The following is an 18,160-nucleotide window of genomic DNA, read 5'->3' on the forward strand; positions in this document are numbered from 1 at the left end:
ATTTGTAGTTTCACAAACAACTGGAGTGTCACAGGTTAGCCAACACTGTCCTAGGATTTGAGACCTGAACAGCTTAAGGAAGACTAGCAAGGAGACTGCACTTTTTTTTACTACAGATGAAGGCTGGCACTGTTTATTAAGTTTCTTTCAGTTGTGCATAGGATCAGCTCACCTATGCACAATCACAATATTTAGCACAATTGTGGCTATTAACTGGATGTCACTTGGCCACCTGAATAGATCTATTGCAGATTTCACTACAGAGCTTCAGAAAAGAAAACATGCCATAATATGATTATCCTGCAGGAGGCGACCACTGCTTTGCATTCCTTCCAGGTTATCATTGTAATTGTCTTAATTCATACCTCCCAACATCCCAGCATTTGGAAATCACAACTTATTATGCCATGCTCCTAATCTTCTGCAGTCACACTCTGACCACCCATACCTCCGCCTTCAAATAATGAAAACCTTGGCCCTGATTTTGGGATAAATCAGGTAGTAACTAAAGACTTCCTAAAGAATGTCAGCTCTTGAACCAAATCTTACTGGTGGCAGAACTGAGTGTTTAATAGTGAGTATGTAATATAATATGGGGGGATTTTAATACATTTTAGCCAGACCAGGTTGTTTTGTTGTGATCAACCCTTTCACGCCCACACGTCATGCATGCCCAGGTGATGCTTGTTATGACAGTAACATAAATGCTTAGAAACTGTGGAAGCTGCAGAAGCAGATCCAGCACTGATCTGATAACACATAGTTAAAAAGACTTTTAGCTGAATATAGAAGAAACCTCGCCAAATAGAGGCCCACGGGCCATAAGATAAGCTCTATTAATGAGTACAGGGCAAAGATCGCAAAAAACTTGTGTCTGCAAACCAAAACTAGAATGTATCAGGTGTCCTGTAGAGGAACAAGGCTAGGGGGTATATTTACTAAACGGCGGTTTTGAAAAAGTGGAGATGTTGCCTATAGCAACCAATCAGATTCTAGCTATCATTTATTTAGTGCATTCTACAAAATGAAAGCTAGAATCTGATTGGTTGCTATAGGCAAAAAATCTCCACTTCTTCCAACCCGCCGTTTAGTAAATCTAGCCCTAGGTCTCATCAATTATACTAATCAGCATTAGTTCACTAATTTATTCCTTGCCTAGTTATTTCTTTATTACATAGTGCCCAGTGCTTTGTTCCTCAGAGCATTTAATCTAGAGTACTCTATATGTACTGTGCTGTAACTCACACTCCTCTGTCCAGCCAATTTTGTAACTGTTGGGATGCAGGGGCAGGTACCATATGTGTGTGGGCTCTAAATGACCACAGCAAAAGCACAGATGTAATACGCTCCTCTATATGAAAGAACGTTCATATACAAGGCCGGTGCTAGGATCTACAGCGCCCCCCACCGCCCCTGCCTGGACTTGGCGCATGTGCCATGAAGTCTCTTTGCTCCCCTGCGCTTGATCAAATACCTGTTCAGACTGGGGCCTCGTAAGATAAAAGGGGCATAACACCCGAGCCGGAAAAAATGTTTCAGCGCAGAGGGGCTAGCTGGGCGGCCTGATAAGTGCTGCGTACTTCTGCCGCGCTCCCCGGACTTAGCGGGTTGCCTTAGCCCCGCATATACATACATTTTTTTAGATTTACATTTAAACTACAATTGAATTGAAACTAGTTGACTGAAGCATTTACTCGTGATCTACTTCATAATCAAATATCACAGGTAAACAAGAGAAACTGAACACACAGCCATCCATTTCCCATTTTGCTCTGTGGTCTATTACAGATGTGGTAGAAATAGAAACAGAATTTACAAACTTACAGCATTTCCCACTAACCATTAACGGTTAAAAAGGCCTTTTAAAAAGGATCACAACATAGGATGAATTTCTGCAGTGAATGGTGAATGGTCAGAGGGGACGTTTAGCTTATGACACAAGGCCAATATTTATTAGTAGTGTAAAGCCTATTTTTGGGGTGTTGCCTTAGAAACTTGGCACCAAATGTAGTTAGCAGTTTTCTGCAACAAAGGTCCTTCTGTTAATGACAAACAGTCCACAGTCCGTTGACCAGACTTGCCAACTCTCCCGCATTTTGCGAGAGTCTCCCGGGCTCCCGGGCGAGTGTGGCAATCCCCCGCATCTGGATAATTCTGCCCACTTCCTAGTGAAGTGGGCAGAATTAAGTCCCAAACGCCGCGATTCCCGGTGAATCGCGGCGTTTGGCCCCGCCCCCCGCTGTCAAATGACGCATTTTGCGTCATCACGTCATGGGGGCAGGTCCAAAATGACGTCACTTGGAGCCCCCCCCCCCCCGTCACGCCCACCTCCTCTGCAGGCTCCCGGATTTCACCAACAGAAAGTTGGTAAGTATGCCGTTGACTAACACTACAATCTGTCTGCCAGTGACACTTGACTTGTTGGCCAATAATTAATATGAAACTTGAAAATAAGTGTAAGTGAAAATGTTAATATTATATCATTAAAGGTACAACCCACATAATTATTAGACCACAAGTGCAGCCTATGCGTCTGTGATTGTGCACCCCCCAGGCTGCACGCACAGCTTCAGCAGAAGTCAGTGATGCCTAATGTGACCTAACGAATGTGATCTTGTGGTCCGTGCTGTCATTAGCCCATCCTATAATCCAGTGCGTATGGGCCAGAATGAAATCCACCCCCACCATGATTCCCACCACTGGACACCCAGGGGAGGCCCGAGCTTGGGTACTTTGTAACTACCCCCAACCCTCTCAGTGCACCTGACCACAACAAATTGTTAGTTGGCATATAAGTAAACTAAAATTAGCAACATTCACTTGTTTAGGCACAAACATAAGAGCTACATGTAACATAAATAAATGTACATGTAAATGTTTTAGGAGCTTATTGAAAGCAAGAATATGTGACATCAAGTGGTTATTATGTGGGGGCAGGGGCGGATCTAGGAAATGTCTATACCCGGGGCGATTTAAGGGGGGGGGGGGGATTTAGGCCCCGCCCCCTTTCCGACTTCTGCGGCTGCACTGTATGTGCAGGTCCGCTCGGCAGTGACAGTGTGCTGCCCCGCTGCTCTGATTGTGTTTAAAACACACTCAGAGCAGCCGGGCAGCACACTGTCACTGCTGAACGGACTCGCACAGTGTGCAGCGGTCGGCAGCAAACCCCTGCTAGGGGGGGGGGCGATCGCCCCGATCGCCCCCCTGGATCCACCACTGTGTGGGGGAAGGTATTTTTCCTATGCACAGCAGAATTTCTGTCTATTATCTATTGAATGAAGCCTTTTCTGAGTGGACATCTCTATTTCTGTCAGGGGTAGGACCTTTTACATATCTATGGGGCATATTCAATTGTTGGCGTTACAGCCAAAAGTAACGCGCCCCGCGCACTACTACCATCATTACGGTAATAGTGTGCGTAAATAACGTTATTACGGTACTTTTCACGCTGGATTTCAGCTCGCGGCTCAGGGAGCTGCGAGCTGAAATCCGGCTGTAGTTACCGGAACAACGGTAATAGTTTTTCCGCTGCGGAAAAAGCCGAGAATTGAATATGCCCCTATGAATGCTACAAAACTAGGTACACTTGTATTATTAGATGTTTAGTGATTTAAAATAATTACTTCAATTTATATAGCGACACTGGGCCCATTAGTTTAATTTTTAGACACATAAAGAATTCTAAAAAGACAATATGTCACAAAACAAACAGCAGCCGCCACAAGAATCAAGGGTTTAGGTTTTTTTCTAGGACCAATATGTATTGTTATTGAAAAGCACAAAGAGACGACTATCAAAAGTTTAGGGAACATAATGAGGTGCATTTATGAAAAGCGGTGCACAGATCAAAAAGGTGCTATAACTCATAGCGATTAATCAGATGCCTGGTTTAATTTTCTACACTGTACTAGAAAAATGTAATTGGTTGTTATGAGCACAGTTCTCCATGCACCGATTTTCATAAATGTCCCCCACTCTTTGCAAATAGTAAACATGGATGTTCTAGAAACAGACGTGGAAGACCAGATACGTTTTCTAGACAGTACCTCACTCTGGAGCTGTGTAACTTGTTTTGCAAACGCAATGTCTAATGTTGCTGGCATCCTCTTGTACAGAGAGTTGGACAGATCTTTCTTGCTGGATTCCTTGTATTTTGTCTAGATGGAAGAAATAAATGGAAAATATCAGATTACATGTGAACATACTCATAAACATTTTGAAATCCAGCCCATTTAATGGAGCTGAGCTAAGCCGTGTTGGAACCCTTTGCACGATGGCTGTCAAGCGATAGGGTGACAAGAAGAAACAGGTATACATACACTCTACATACACTCCGTAAGTCATTTTTCAGATTTTCAAACAATGCAGTAAGAAAGGATCTCTCTGTTCTGTATGAATGCATTGTCTAAAGAAATATATAACCTTCCATAGTGTGATGAGGAGAAGGCCGGTATTTTTTCCAAAGAAGGTGTAAATCCACCTAGCAACGTGTACTGTTCATTTTCCTTACAGTTCTGTCTTAGCTGACAGACACAATATCATGAGTTTGCTCTTAGCTTGCACAGGGGGATCAACATAAAACTATATCAAATTATATCTTTCCCTGGCTAGAGACAGCTTGAGGTTAAAGTCCCATTAAGCTGGCTACATGCGGCCAAACCTGCTGCTCAGTCTGAGCCTCAAGTGGCCGGGTCATTGTCCAGTCCATTCATTTACTTATGCATTATAATCAAAATAATAAAATCAAATACCATTGTTAATTTTATCATTAGACATGTTGGTAAATGCGGTTGGCAGATGATCACTATTGACCTGTGCAGGCATGTTGGCTTAGTGGTTAGCACTTCTGCCTCACAGCACTGGGGTCATGAGTTCAATTCCCGACCATGGCCTTATCTGTGTAGAGTTTGTATGTTCTCCCCATATTTGCCTGGATTTTCTCCGGGTGCTCCGGTTTCCTCCCACACTCCAAAAACATACTGGTATGTTAATTGGCTGCTATCAAAATTGGCCCTAGTCTCTCTCTCTCTCTCTCTCTCTCTGTGTGTGTTAGTTAGGAAATTTAGACTGTAAGCTCCAATGGGGCAGGGACTGATGTGCATGAGTTCTCTGTACAGCGCTGCGGAATCAGTGGCGCTATATAAATAAATGGTGATGATGTGTGCCGACAGTTTCTGACCTCACCACAGCGACACTGGGATTGATCTGGCCACTTGGACCCAGAGCCAAATGGTTGGAATTCGACCAATTAAACCACCCGCAAACATGGACAAATTAGAAAGTGGCAGGATTGCATTGTACGATAACAGGTAAATCCTGTACTATGATGAGTAGGGATACAAATTTAGGAGTCCTCATACAAAGTTAGGAGCAGACTTATCTTTTTCAGAAATCAAAGAATGTTGATGTTTATAGACAATATCCCAAACAATTCCAACACTAACAGTAATTTTCAGTGCATCATGACAACCTGGACTCACAATTATTCAGTTCTGATGATGTTAAGTCCATTGTTTTAATCATACAGAGCACACTATGGGGCCAATTCAATTCAGCCGCGTTATTCTAGGAATTACGGCGCTTGCACACTATTACCTTTACTACGGTAATAGTGCACAGTATTATCGCTAGTATGGTAATTTTAACGCTTGTTTTTGCTTGCAACCCTTGGGTCGCGAGTGGAATGGAATCAGCGCCCAAATTTCTTTCAGATTTTTTTCCACCTTGATTTACACTGAAGATCGTTCCTTATGATGGCCTGACAGTCTTCATATTCACCATTTAAAGAAAGTCAAATATTGGAACATTTACTTAAACTCACATTGTACGTTTGAGTGGGTCAGTGCAATATTGTTTATTTTTACAAAACAAACCGTTTCAAATAAACAGAGAGCATTATTTTCTATTTTTTTCTTTTCCCCATGGGGTTACACTGAGAATATTCTTGCACCTGGGATGAATACAGTTAGATGATCTTACAGGCTACACCATTTATGTATTTTTTGTACAAGATTTATATAAGCAGGTACACATTATGGAGATAATGCAGAATTGTTGTAAAAAAGCATATAATACTCTAAAAAACGTGCACACCAAAATAACATATTTCCACCCATATTCAGAGCTGTACACACTGTGTAATGGGTCAGTAACATATGTGCCTGTTTACGACTAATCAGCACTATCAGAATGTATTTGCACATGCTCTCTAGCAGTATATGTGTGTTTCTGCAGGTCTGTATGAACCACACCCTTACTATACTCAGCACCCCCTCCCTCCCTTCCTCCTCCGTGTTCCGTCTCTCCAGTCATAAGGAGGCGCAGTGCCAGATATGCGCAAGTCTGCATTAGGTCATACGCATCTGTTCTCTTTATGGGCATGGTCGCTGCAAATTTGTGCAATTTACATTACGCAAACTGGCGTCAAGTTAAACTCTGCGTCGGGCCGTATATGTTTTTTCTTCGTTCCTCAGAGTTCATCTGCGCTGGAGTATCAAACTTTTCCGCTACAAAAGTCTTTCTGAGGCTTGGATCACTATCTATGTACTTTACATTCTATATATTATATAGTCATTGTGTTTGCAAGTAATGTTAACGATTATCCTAATAACGGGCACTACTCTGTTGTCTTACCATTACACCTGTGCTAAACCAAGGCTTTCTGCTCTGCACATCCAATGCGCTTTTTAAATGACGTCCATAGAATCAGTTTACACATTTTGTGGACATTATTTTTTTCTGTTTGAATAATTACAGATGGTAAAGAACATTCAGTCATATTGACATTCCGGTCTTCAGTGTAACTTCAAAAGAAAACTTTACAATAGCTCTAGATTGGAGCATGATCAAATGATGGATTAAGTTATTAAACCATTCTTCTACATGCTGAGGCACTCATCTGTTAAGATGGAAGCTGACTACATAAAAGAGGCATATTACATTTTAGGATGGATTTCATCCAGGAGATACGTATAATTCTATATTATTTTTTTACATTTCAGCAGAAACATTTTTTAGACAAAATGAGGTCCAGGGCACAGAACAAGATTGGGGTTCCTATATTGTTAGAGCTGTGCACAAATACTATCGTGACTATATATAGAAAATAAAAGCAGAACATATAAAAATAAACTAAGTGTGCACAGTATGGAAAAAAACTAAATATTGACAGTTGACAGCCTCAAAACCACAACAAACAGCCCTGAACCCAGCACTACAGACTCCTAGCTATAATATATGCCTGCAACACACATCCCTGTGGCCAGCATTTCCAAAGGTCCCTCTACCGCAGGGGTCAGGGAACTATTTTACCTTTTACCCCCAAATATATTTAGATACACTGACGTTACCCCCGTGATTTGAAAGGAAGGAAATCATATATTATTATATATTGGAATTCAAAATTTTATTGAATCTATTCAAAATTTCTTTGAAAGCTTCAACTTCAACACTTCAGGTTTTGGAGAAATGATGTTGCTTCATTTTTGATACGAGAGCATCAATATTGGGGCATTTTTATGTCAGAGCAATTTGGATACAGTCTTTAGTGTCCAATCGATTTCTCTGCTTTGTTTTTATGTTCGTTAGAGTGGAAAATCCCTGTTCGCAAAGGTAGGTTGTTGCAAAAGGCAGCAACTTTTTGACTGCCTCCTCATGGGCAATTTTGAATGCTTTTGCAACTGTTGACATCCAAATATATGACAGATCTGCTTTGTTTTCAAATGCATTACCCGCTTCATTATTGCATCGAAGCTCAAGAAGTGCCTCTGCCAACCCTTGAGGTTCTTCTGGTACAACAGCATTTTTACATTTAAATGGGTCTACAATCCAACTGACAGTATGTGAATCAGCAGCATTACCCCCAGGAATTTAATTTTTACCCCATTTGTGGTAATTTACCCCTGTTCCCTGACCACTGCTCTACCGCAATGCTCTCCCCATAAGATTCAATAGCTAACGCCATCTTCAGATGGCGTTAGCAATTGTGGGCAAGTTCCGAAAAGCTTTGATTCTGGAACTTGGTAAATGAGGCATCATCACAGCACCCATAGAAACCTATAGGGACCGCATGTGCGTACAATGACAGTAGGACCACAGCAGATATCTCTGATATCTGATGATCCTATTTTTATAAATAAAAATGTTAAATGCCATTTTCGGTGGATTTTCAGCAGCACTTAGGAGCTTGGTAAATAGGCCCTTTATGTACCCTGTTTATCACCCTCATGCCACCACAGTCCACAGTGCATTTAAGGGTTAACACAAGTGCTTATGCGTCAAGTCAGTAGCTGTACACACAGAGCTTCCTCAGATGGCTTGGGTCCCCTTGGGTGCCGCACCTTAATCTCTACCCTGCTTCTTACTTAGCAGACAGGAGAGAGGACGGCATCTCCTGCTCCCTTCAGGCTGAGTGTGTGACACTGGGCTGTGACATCATAAAACGGCGCACACTGCCTGCCCATCACTGACATGGAGGAACAGAAGTCGTCAGCTGCTAATCAGTGTGGATCACCGCAGGAAAAATGATTGAGTGACAATAAGTCACTCATTCAGTGCTTTGAGTGTCCCCTAAACCACAGAGCCTTGGCGACTGTCTAGGTTTATCTAATGGTAGCGCCGGCCCTGTGTACACATATTTATGCAAGCGCTGTACTTTATAAAACACTATTATGACAAATGCTGACAGGAAATAAAAGACAGATCCATAATGATAAGTTATCATAACTCTGTATTAATGTTCCTCCACTTTCAAGGTTCCTCTGATGCCAATTTTGAATTCTTATTGTTAGTTTTTCAAATGAAGTCAAGCTTTATTACATACATTTATTATGTACATCAAGAGCAAAGTTTTTGCCTTTGAAGTACAGTAGCAGCAGCCATATTCATCCTTACACGATCAGAAGCAACACTTAATTGTGATAGAAAACAATGTCATATAATAATGAAAATGCCATTTGCTGTATGCTGGAAAGGGCGAGGAATCTGACACACTGAGCTAAATGACAGTATGGCAAGGCAACGACAATTCAATGGACTGCAGAGCTCCATTCACACATCAGTGTGACCTTCTATCGGGAACAATTGGTGAATGTTCTGCACCTTGAACCAGTCTCTATATACTCAACTCCGTATTACAGGGAACACGCTGTAATGCCAACACATGAACCGCGCTTTCTTATTCTCAATGTATACAACTCTAAGGAGGATTAACATGTCATAACTAGGGCCACAGGTTAACAGATGAAAGGTTTCCTATTTATATTACCTTTATTTATGAGAATAGAGAACAACACAATGTTTCAGCTTTAAGCCGCTCTCGTCAACCACATCTTTTTGAGCAATAAAACTATCCCTGTCTATAGCGTTCAAGGCCGAAAATCAATTATTCGTCACTGTGTGAGATGTCATTAAAATCCCGGATAGAAAGATTACTATTACAGACGCTATCTGCAGTTGTTGAGCATAAATCAGAATTAGACCTTTGTGTTTATATGTGCAGTATGGACCTATGTGAGGGATACTGGACATGCTGGTTTACTGGGCAGCTGACTAGAGAGATATGTCAACAGGGCCGTATATTTTATTAGGTACAATATCATTTGCTAAGCCACAGCTGCAAATTCTTCATTTATATACTGAATGTATAATTAAACATAAGCCTCTTAATGACGGGAGTGTTGTATATCTTAGTCACACTTATGTAATGCATTAGGAGAAACATTTGAATTATGTACAGTCAATTTTGTTTTTATTTTCAGGGAAAATAGGTCTTGTGTGTGATCACTGGAACCGCAATTGCTGCATTTGTTTTTTAGTTCTTCTATCCACATTGTGAAAGTCTTCGGGGAGCTCTACGTGAGCTCCAATTGATAGTAGTAATGATAGTAAGGCAAATGTGTTTTGTTCTTGATATGAGTTTTTCCCTAACATTTATACTGTGAAAAAATGCTACCATAACGCCAGTGGGTAGAAGTATTTGCTCTGCGCCTTGTGAAACACACTTCAAAAACCATCAAAACAACAACAAACGGATCAATTGTACATGATAAATAACATTTTATACCCTTAGACCTTATAGGCATGTCAAATTCAAATGACTCCAAAAGCTAATTTGAGTGGGTAAGTACCAAGTATGAGCCACATTAATTCTCATTGAGGGATTCCACCCTCCATTAGAATATTTCAGTGATGGGCAACCTGATACATTTCAAGGGCCGCATGTTTGGCCCTCTAAACCTCCCAAGGGCCACAGATTTCCTTTAAGGAACAGCTCAAAACAATTTAAACAAAGAGACCCCACATGCCCTTAGACGGGACCCCAGATGCCACTCAATCCCCCCACTCACCCCAAAACACCCCTTAGATCCCTCACAATGCCCATTCACCCAAAACGCCCCCATATTGCCCTTTGAAACCAATTCACCCCAAACATTCTCTAAAACCACCCTCAGCCTCCCAACTCTTGGCAGACAGAGGATAAAGCAAAGAAAGGACTGACGACTCGTAAAGGAGACAGGGGCCACAGGTGAAGTCACTGTGGGTCACATACAGGCCTCGCCCCACCTGTGGCCCATCACTACCATATATGCAAATCTCTTCATTGATTTCATTATATTCTAAATTATATGTGTAATGACTGCATTTGTAATTTAGATAACTATAATTTTATATATTTCCAACCCAAATTTAAAAAAGGCCACATGCCATTGCCTGAGGAAGGGGGTGGCACTAACCCCAAAATGGGTCACAGGAACACTTCTAGCTGAATAAAAGTGATTGTACAAGTATATGGATGTATATGCACAAATTCATAAGTGCATATTACACTGATTTTAGTCATGCATTTAATCTATTAGAGAATCCCCTCTACTCCAGCAGCCTCATTATACCAGCAGACAGTCCAGTTGTCCCTACTGTGAAATAGCAGAAATTGTTCCACAATTGGATAGACTACAGGTTTGAAACGGCATAATAAACAAATGAAAATGCTGGGACTGAGCCCCGTGTAAGGAATAAAAACGTCACTTTAAATTTTCAGGTTTTGTCCTAAAGCACTGCTCTGTTTAACCTCATTTATATATTTTATATCTTATATTAATGATGAGGCTCAGGGGGTATCGGGACTGTCTTAATGACTTGTTTGAATGTTTTATTATTGCATTCATGTAGGTATGCCAAGAAGAGTGCACTTTAGGTATGACAAGAAGAGTGCACTGGAATAAAGTGCACTGGAAAGATAAGAAAGGGGTTCTATTGCAATTATAGGCTGAGGTCTCATTTTCTCCCTTCAGTCCCATAGAATCCCAAAATAGTGTGACTGAGGTCATCTTGCCCTTGGCCACACTCAACAAAGCCCCAATCCACCCAACTCCTCCCACCAGATGATGGTAAATTTCGCATCCCGCAGATGTCACCATCGTGACCATGCACTTCCCCATAAAACCGGGTGCATTCGCACAGAAATAGATGCATGATATCACAAGCAGCATTTTTACTGCCGGACCCAGCTTTTGCTCTTTCGTAAATTTTGTATTAAATTTTTCTGGTTGATGAAAGTCAAGAAGTTCGTTTTATGCAGTGAGGAAGAGAAACTCTGCTCAGCTCAATCCCCTCGCTCTGAGACATAGTCTTACTCTGCCTAATGCTAAGCCAGCCCAGTTTACTCTATAGAAGCCCATCACTTGCTGATTCCTTTTGTTCATCTCTTAGGAGATTTTGATGTGAAATTCTGTGTGACTGCTATACTACAACTGTCATCAGCTTTTTATCTAAAAATAAAATGTCAGTACTGGATCTGAGCAATAACCATATGTTGAAACTACTGCACAATTCTTTGCTTTTTGTTTCTACATGTTTTTTAATGCCAAATGTTTCTTGGTAAGGTATAAAACAAATAAATAAACAAACATCTGCAGAAGAAGACACAAATAGAAACATGCGGTGTACAATAACACAACCTTTCTCCACCCCAAATTAGCAGTATGGTTAGTGTTGTATCATGTGACATGGAGTTTTGTAGTAGGGCTTTCTAATTAATGGTTTCTCCAGCAAGAGCTCTCACCTCCCCTCTACTCCTAAATCCTCACATCCAGAGGATTTAGGAGTTCTAATTTTTCTACTTACTTTGCCTCGCTCGCAGAAAGATAATAACTACCTACCACTATCTCCTGGTCCTAAAATACTCCCCCTGTGCCCTAAACCTTTCTCTCCCTTCACCTTACTTGAGTGTAGTGTGGACAAATGATCACAAAGTGAAGAAACAGTAGCAGGACACAATGTATAAGGACAGTGACGGGAACAGAGAAAAGAGGAGAACGGCAGAGCAGATAACAGAGGGACACGGCAGTAGTAGAAAATTAACCAGGACACAGCAGAGCTCAGGGGGTAAAGAGGAGGACAGCAGAGCAGGACACAATGTGACTGCAGCAGCAGAAGAGGACAGCAACAGACCAACATTGGGGGGGAAGGGGTGGGGAGGATGGACACAAGATAGATTTTATGGTTTGGTACTCTGAGATCCATCCTCCACCTCACACCACAACCACATTCCCCACATATTTTCTCCTGGGCTACTGTATCTTCTTCCAACGATCCTGACAACGAACGCATTTTACAAACATTCGAAGTGATAGGTTACAGTGTAAACAGTCTACTTGACATGAAGCTTCTGTGCAACAATCACACTTCCTCTGAACCAAACAGATACTAAAGCAATATGAGGGGAAGGAGCATCCAAAATTTTAAATGTAAGCAAAGAGGAAGAGAAAAGAGAATGGAATTTTCCAATGGCAGTCCTCGGGAATTCACAATTATGGAGAGTCACAAATGTTACACCCGGGATTTATCCAGCATAAGTCAGAAAACTTTGGGTGATATTTCATACAAAATGTAAAAATTCGGATAACAAGGCTGAATGCAAACAGTATCTCAGGAGATTTGCTCAGCAATAGCCTGTGATAAACCATCATAATTCTCCTGGTGAAATTGCTCAGCAGGTAATTGTCCCTCTAATTTGAATTCAATTGTCCCTTTGAGCAATTCTTCTGCTGGGAATTAACCACATGCAGTGCCAGTAAGATCATATCATATTTTTAATAAGAAGTAATGGTTGTAACCAGTGTTCCTCAAACCCTGTGTAACCTCATGTCTAATCCTTATTGGTTTGGCTTAGTACTGGGATCACTTATACAAGTGTCAAAGCTGGGCCCCACGTGTATTCAGACCCCCAAAGTAACTATTGCTACATATGCATAAAGAGACCTTAATCTTACCTCTGATATGGAATCTGTGACAGCTTTGTGTTGAGCAATATCAGGAACAAACTCGCACTTGCCCTTGGATTTTTCATACTTCTCTTTATAGCTTATCTGCAAGTCAAAGGCACTGTTTATATAATTTTCAACAACGTACTCTAAATAGGTCAACATTATTCCAATGGGTTTTGTCATCACTAAGTGTTATTCCGAGCTTGTGTAAAAAAAAAAAAAATGTTTTAAAATTGCTTAGTAAGGTCTTGACAGTCTTTATTATTGACTTTTGATTGCAATTATCCTCACCGCGTAGGGGGATTTAAACTCCCTGTTAATTATTAGAAAGACAAACGGGTTGTAAATATTGCTAAATCATTGAAACAGTATTAATCTAGAGTGCATGAATACATTCCTTGTTAAAATGTTTTCTCTGGTCTAAAGAAATAAACTGATACTATTTCAGATCTACTTGGCTTAATATTTTCTATATACTTGTATTCTTGGTTTATTTAACACTATTAAGAAGATTTCAGAATTTTCTAACATAACAAATTCTACTAAAGTCTAGTGATTGTTGTATAAAAGCAAAGTTTGTTACTAGTTGGATCTATAAACTTCATTTCATATAGAGGTGTGTTTGAAAGAGCAATGTTCTCACATAGGTTTCAAAACGAGTCTCATAGTACTACTCTGTGCTTTTGGAGAACCTGCTAGTTCCACTAGCTCACTTATAGTCTGACACTTCACCTATCTATGATCTGTTCTATCCTGCCCACTTTAACCTGAAGACAAACAGATTGGCAGGAGATAAAGACTGCAGACAATAAGATGCTCTGACATTAATACATTGCACTTTTTAAATGATCTCATATGGTTAGACAAATTCTATATTAAATAAACCATCACTATTACAAACATTACAGATGCATCTTATGTTACATGTTAGACTAGTGTAAGAGACGCCATAAAATTAAACACTTTTTTAGTCTAATAATATAAGTCTTAGGAAATAAATCACTCCATAAAAGAAATAGAGGACATCACTGTAAGAGAACCATTATTTAAACAATGAAATAAAATAAGTTTTAATAAAATGTCTAAAAAAAAGATTATAACAACAAAATAATGGTAACAAAAAATACAATATATTTGAATAACATTTACATTCTTATAGACTCTAGTATACAAGTTGCTGATTTTTCCACAAAAGACATATATTTAAAAGTACATTTCATTTAGTTTCAAAATAGACTTAATAGTTGAATAACCCCAATTTAAATGAGTAGAATTTTACAAGTAATAAAGGACATGTTAGGACCATTTCCAATTTAGAACATTCTTTTAGAATGCCATCTCTGAGGAAGGCTTTTATAAGCTTCTTCTGTTTTTGTAGAGACTTAGGGCTAGATTTACTAAGCTGCGGGTTTGAAAAAGTGGGGATGTTGCCTATAGCAACCAATCAGATTCTAGCTGTCATTTTGTAGAAGGTACTAAATATATGAAAGCTAGAATCTGATTGGTTGCTATAGGCAACATCCCCACTTTTTCAAACCCGCAGCTTAGTAAATCTAGCCCTTGTTGATGTTGGAACATGTCCAAATCTCTATTTAGTCAAGTATGTGTTATCAAATTCACATCGGTTGTGATGCTCTCCTTGTTGATTAAATCAAGGGCACTTTGATGCTGCCAGATATATTACTAAACTGTTATGTACACATCTTCATTTAGGTTGTAACATTCTACAGGAAGAGCATTCTTAAACATTTAAGCCAGTTTGTAAATATAAGGCAGTTTTTGTATATCACATTACAGAGTTTTCCTCAAATGTACATTGTACTAAATATGTATAATAAATATAATTAAATTACAATAATATTGTGCTGATGTATTATATCTCCGTATAACCTGAAGATGGCACTGTTGCCATTTCTGTCTATGGAAAGCTTGCAAATGGCAATAAGACAATTTTGAAACAGACAGCCATAGCAACACTGGCACCAGAAGTCTATAAAAAATATTAATGCAAAAATGACTTATTAATGCAAAGTAAAACAACTGTACCCTGTGTAACTCATTGTCCACAATATTATTCTCCCACTGCCATTAAAATTCCAATGCAAAATTATTAGTAATAAAATAAATATTAAACAGATGTATAATCATTCAGATGATGAGGTAAAATAATAAAAACATAATAAATTCAATCTATTCAATTCAATTTGCGAACATTTCAGAATGGCTAATTTCATAATGTGCTATTTTTTTTCAAGAGGATATCCAGAAAACATGCATTGCTGGGCCTAGCTTGCACAAGTTACATAAACAAGACAACTTTTTTCTTTTACAAACATATCTATAACATAATATATTACAGTGGTTCACAACCTTTTTCATGGCTTTACGCATTTGCAGATACACCTGCCACAGATTTGATTTGATTTTTTTTTTCTGAGGCACCTGTTCTAAAATATTGTGTTGAATAAAGCTGGAATCATGAAAATATGAGAAACTGATATAAAGTTTAGCCAAGTCATTTATTTTCTTTTAAAACATATTCCCTATTTAATCTCCATTGCATATATTTAAGTTTTTGCAATGCTTTCCATATATCACATTTAAAGACAGTCTGCATCAGCCTTATTAGAGCTCATCAGTGCAGGACCTGCTTAGCATGTTAAGTGCAATGTAGAAATCTATACAGATATTATGTGCAAGTAAGCACTCCTATTTAGAAGAAGTGACAATGACTAAATATACTATAGTGATCTCCCCATAGTTGACAATGTTTGTGGTACAACACTGGTTAATAAAGTCATTTGTTTTATCAGTTTGCTAAATGAGCTTATTAGACACAACTGGCTGCTGCTCTGAAAGGTCAAACAGAATATTATTCTCCAATTCCCTCATTCCAATTTAGACTGTGCCATAAATTTAGTGGTGGGAGAAAATAAACAAACTTCAGTAAATAATATCAGTATAAACAGGTTGACACAATTGCTTATAATCGGTAAGTTCTGGTGTCATCACTTCAGTGTCTATTAAGAATAGTGTATCCTCTGCTGTATATTATCACAGAAAGTAGAAGTCACCTTGAAACTTCTGTGACCTATATAAAAGCATGTGATCTTACCCAGAACTCCTCAGCTATTTCTAATATCCATATTATTTATAGTAGGGAGAGCATCAGCCATATATAATAATTTTACATGGAAGTGTATCATCCCAATTTTAGCTTTTTTTTTTCTTTCTTTTTTTTACAATTTTGAATGATTTTAATACAACTGTAAAAAAAAAAGTTCTGCTGGGAATTGTGAGAATTTACTATATAAAATTGTATTTGACATAAGAAATGAAAAGGGATAAGTTCTGGTGGCAAATATGGGGCCTGAGTCATTAAGGAGAGTAAAGCATAAAAAAAGAGTAACTTTGCACATGGGCAAAACCATGTTGCACTGGAGGGGGAGGTAAATTTAAAAAGTGGGGACAGATATATAGTTGGGGTAGGGCATGTCCTAGATCAACTTTAAATTTCAGTGTAAAAATACAGATATCAAGTATTTGTGTGCTAGTTGAAAAAACAGCCAGTATCTAACTTATGTGCAAAATAATAAACTAATTTGCACCCCTTGTATTGTGACATGGTTTGTGCTGTAGAACATTTACTCAATTTTTTGTCTTACTTTCCTTAATGACTTAGATGCAATATCTGTAAGTTACTATCTAAAGCTGGGTACACACTACAGAAATTTCGACCAACTTTTTATGCCGAGCGATTTTACATGCGATCGATGGTCCGATCGCTCGGTCCATGGACTGCATACACACTAGCCTTGTTTAGAACGATAAAGTGAAGAGCGGATGTCCCTTTTGCGACTTTTTACAGCCATGTTGTCCTGAGCAATGACTGAGAATTTCATACTCACTGTTGTGGATCGGTCGGAAGTTTATACACACTACACAGTGGAAACGAGATTGGAACGAAAATATTAAACGGTACGACCAACCAAATGAGGCGACAATCGTCCATTTGGGCAGACTTTCGACCATCGTGTAACTGCACACACTGACCCGACTTTTGAACGAGCGGTCGTATGTCGGCTGTTTCAGCCGATTATTGGACGAAAACAGTGTAGTGTATACCCAGCTTTACAGAGGAGATACAGTTTGACCTTGAAGGTCTGACCCTGTGGGTCATGGCATTGGAGAAGTATACACAATCTCTTAATATAAAAATAGTTATATGTAGCGACTATAAAAGGTACACTTTGCTGTTACATTTAAACATTTGTATTGTTACAAATAGGGCAAAGTTCTGCAGTAACACTAGGCATGAAAAATGAAAACAAGACGATGACATTTACTTACATCACTGATAAGCTCGCTACATTTCTTTGCAAATTCAATACTTCTGTCTTCCACGACAGGTTTAGGGAAAACCTGAAAGAAAAAAACACCATTTATTTTACAAATAACTGACTTATTAGAACCAGCAAACCCCAGGCAGATATTTACCTTTTCTTCTTCATCGCTGTCATCCACTGTAGAGTCGATGATGATGGGGACTTTCATCTTTAGGGACAGCAAATAAATATATATATATAAAAGCACGATAAAGATCCAAAATCCAAGACACTCCGTGGTGTAACGAGCTGTAAGAATGGATGAAATGGACGGGGTCTTGTTGGCTGTGCTAAATTTGTCAAGGGCTCGCCCCTATATGGTGCTAGATGGCTCTTATCTACGCAGCTCCGTGATAGCGAGTAGTACAGCATAAGTGGCAGCCAGGCTCTTTCTACTGATAATATATATATTTAGATGACTGATTCCAGTGTAATGTCGTGATGCAGAGACCTGAAAGAACAACCCCACATTACACAACAATGCTGCTTCCTATCCGTGCAGAGTTTCAT

General features: G+C 39.4%; 1 protein-coding gene across 1 annotated transcript in view; it reads right to left on the minus strand.

Moving 5' to 3' along the window:
* Positions 1–18,160, minus strand: part of NEBL (nebulette) — a 102,362-nt gene that overhangs the window by 64,177 nt on the left and 20,025 nt on the right. Inside the window, 4 exon segments of the mRNA XM_075211934.1 lie at positions 4,047–4,157; positions 13,272–13,367; positions 17,616–17,687; positions 17,763–17,819. Coding sequence (XP_075068035.1) covers positions 4,047–4,157; positions 13,272–13,367; positions 17,616–17,687; positions 17,763–17,819 — 336 coding nt within the window.

Source organism: Mixophyes fleayi, chromosome 5 (assembly GCF_038048845.1).
Source record: "Mixophyes fleayi isolate aMixFle1 chromosome 5, aMixFle1.hap1, whole genome shotgun sequence".
Lineage (NCBI taxonomy): Eukaryota > Metazoa > Chordata > Amphibia > Anura > Limnodynastidae > Mixophyes > Mixophyes fleayi.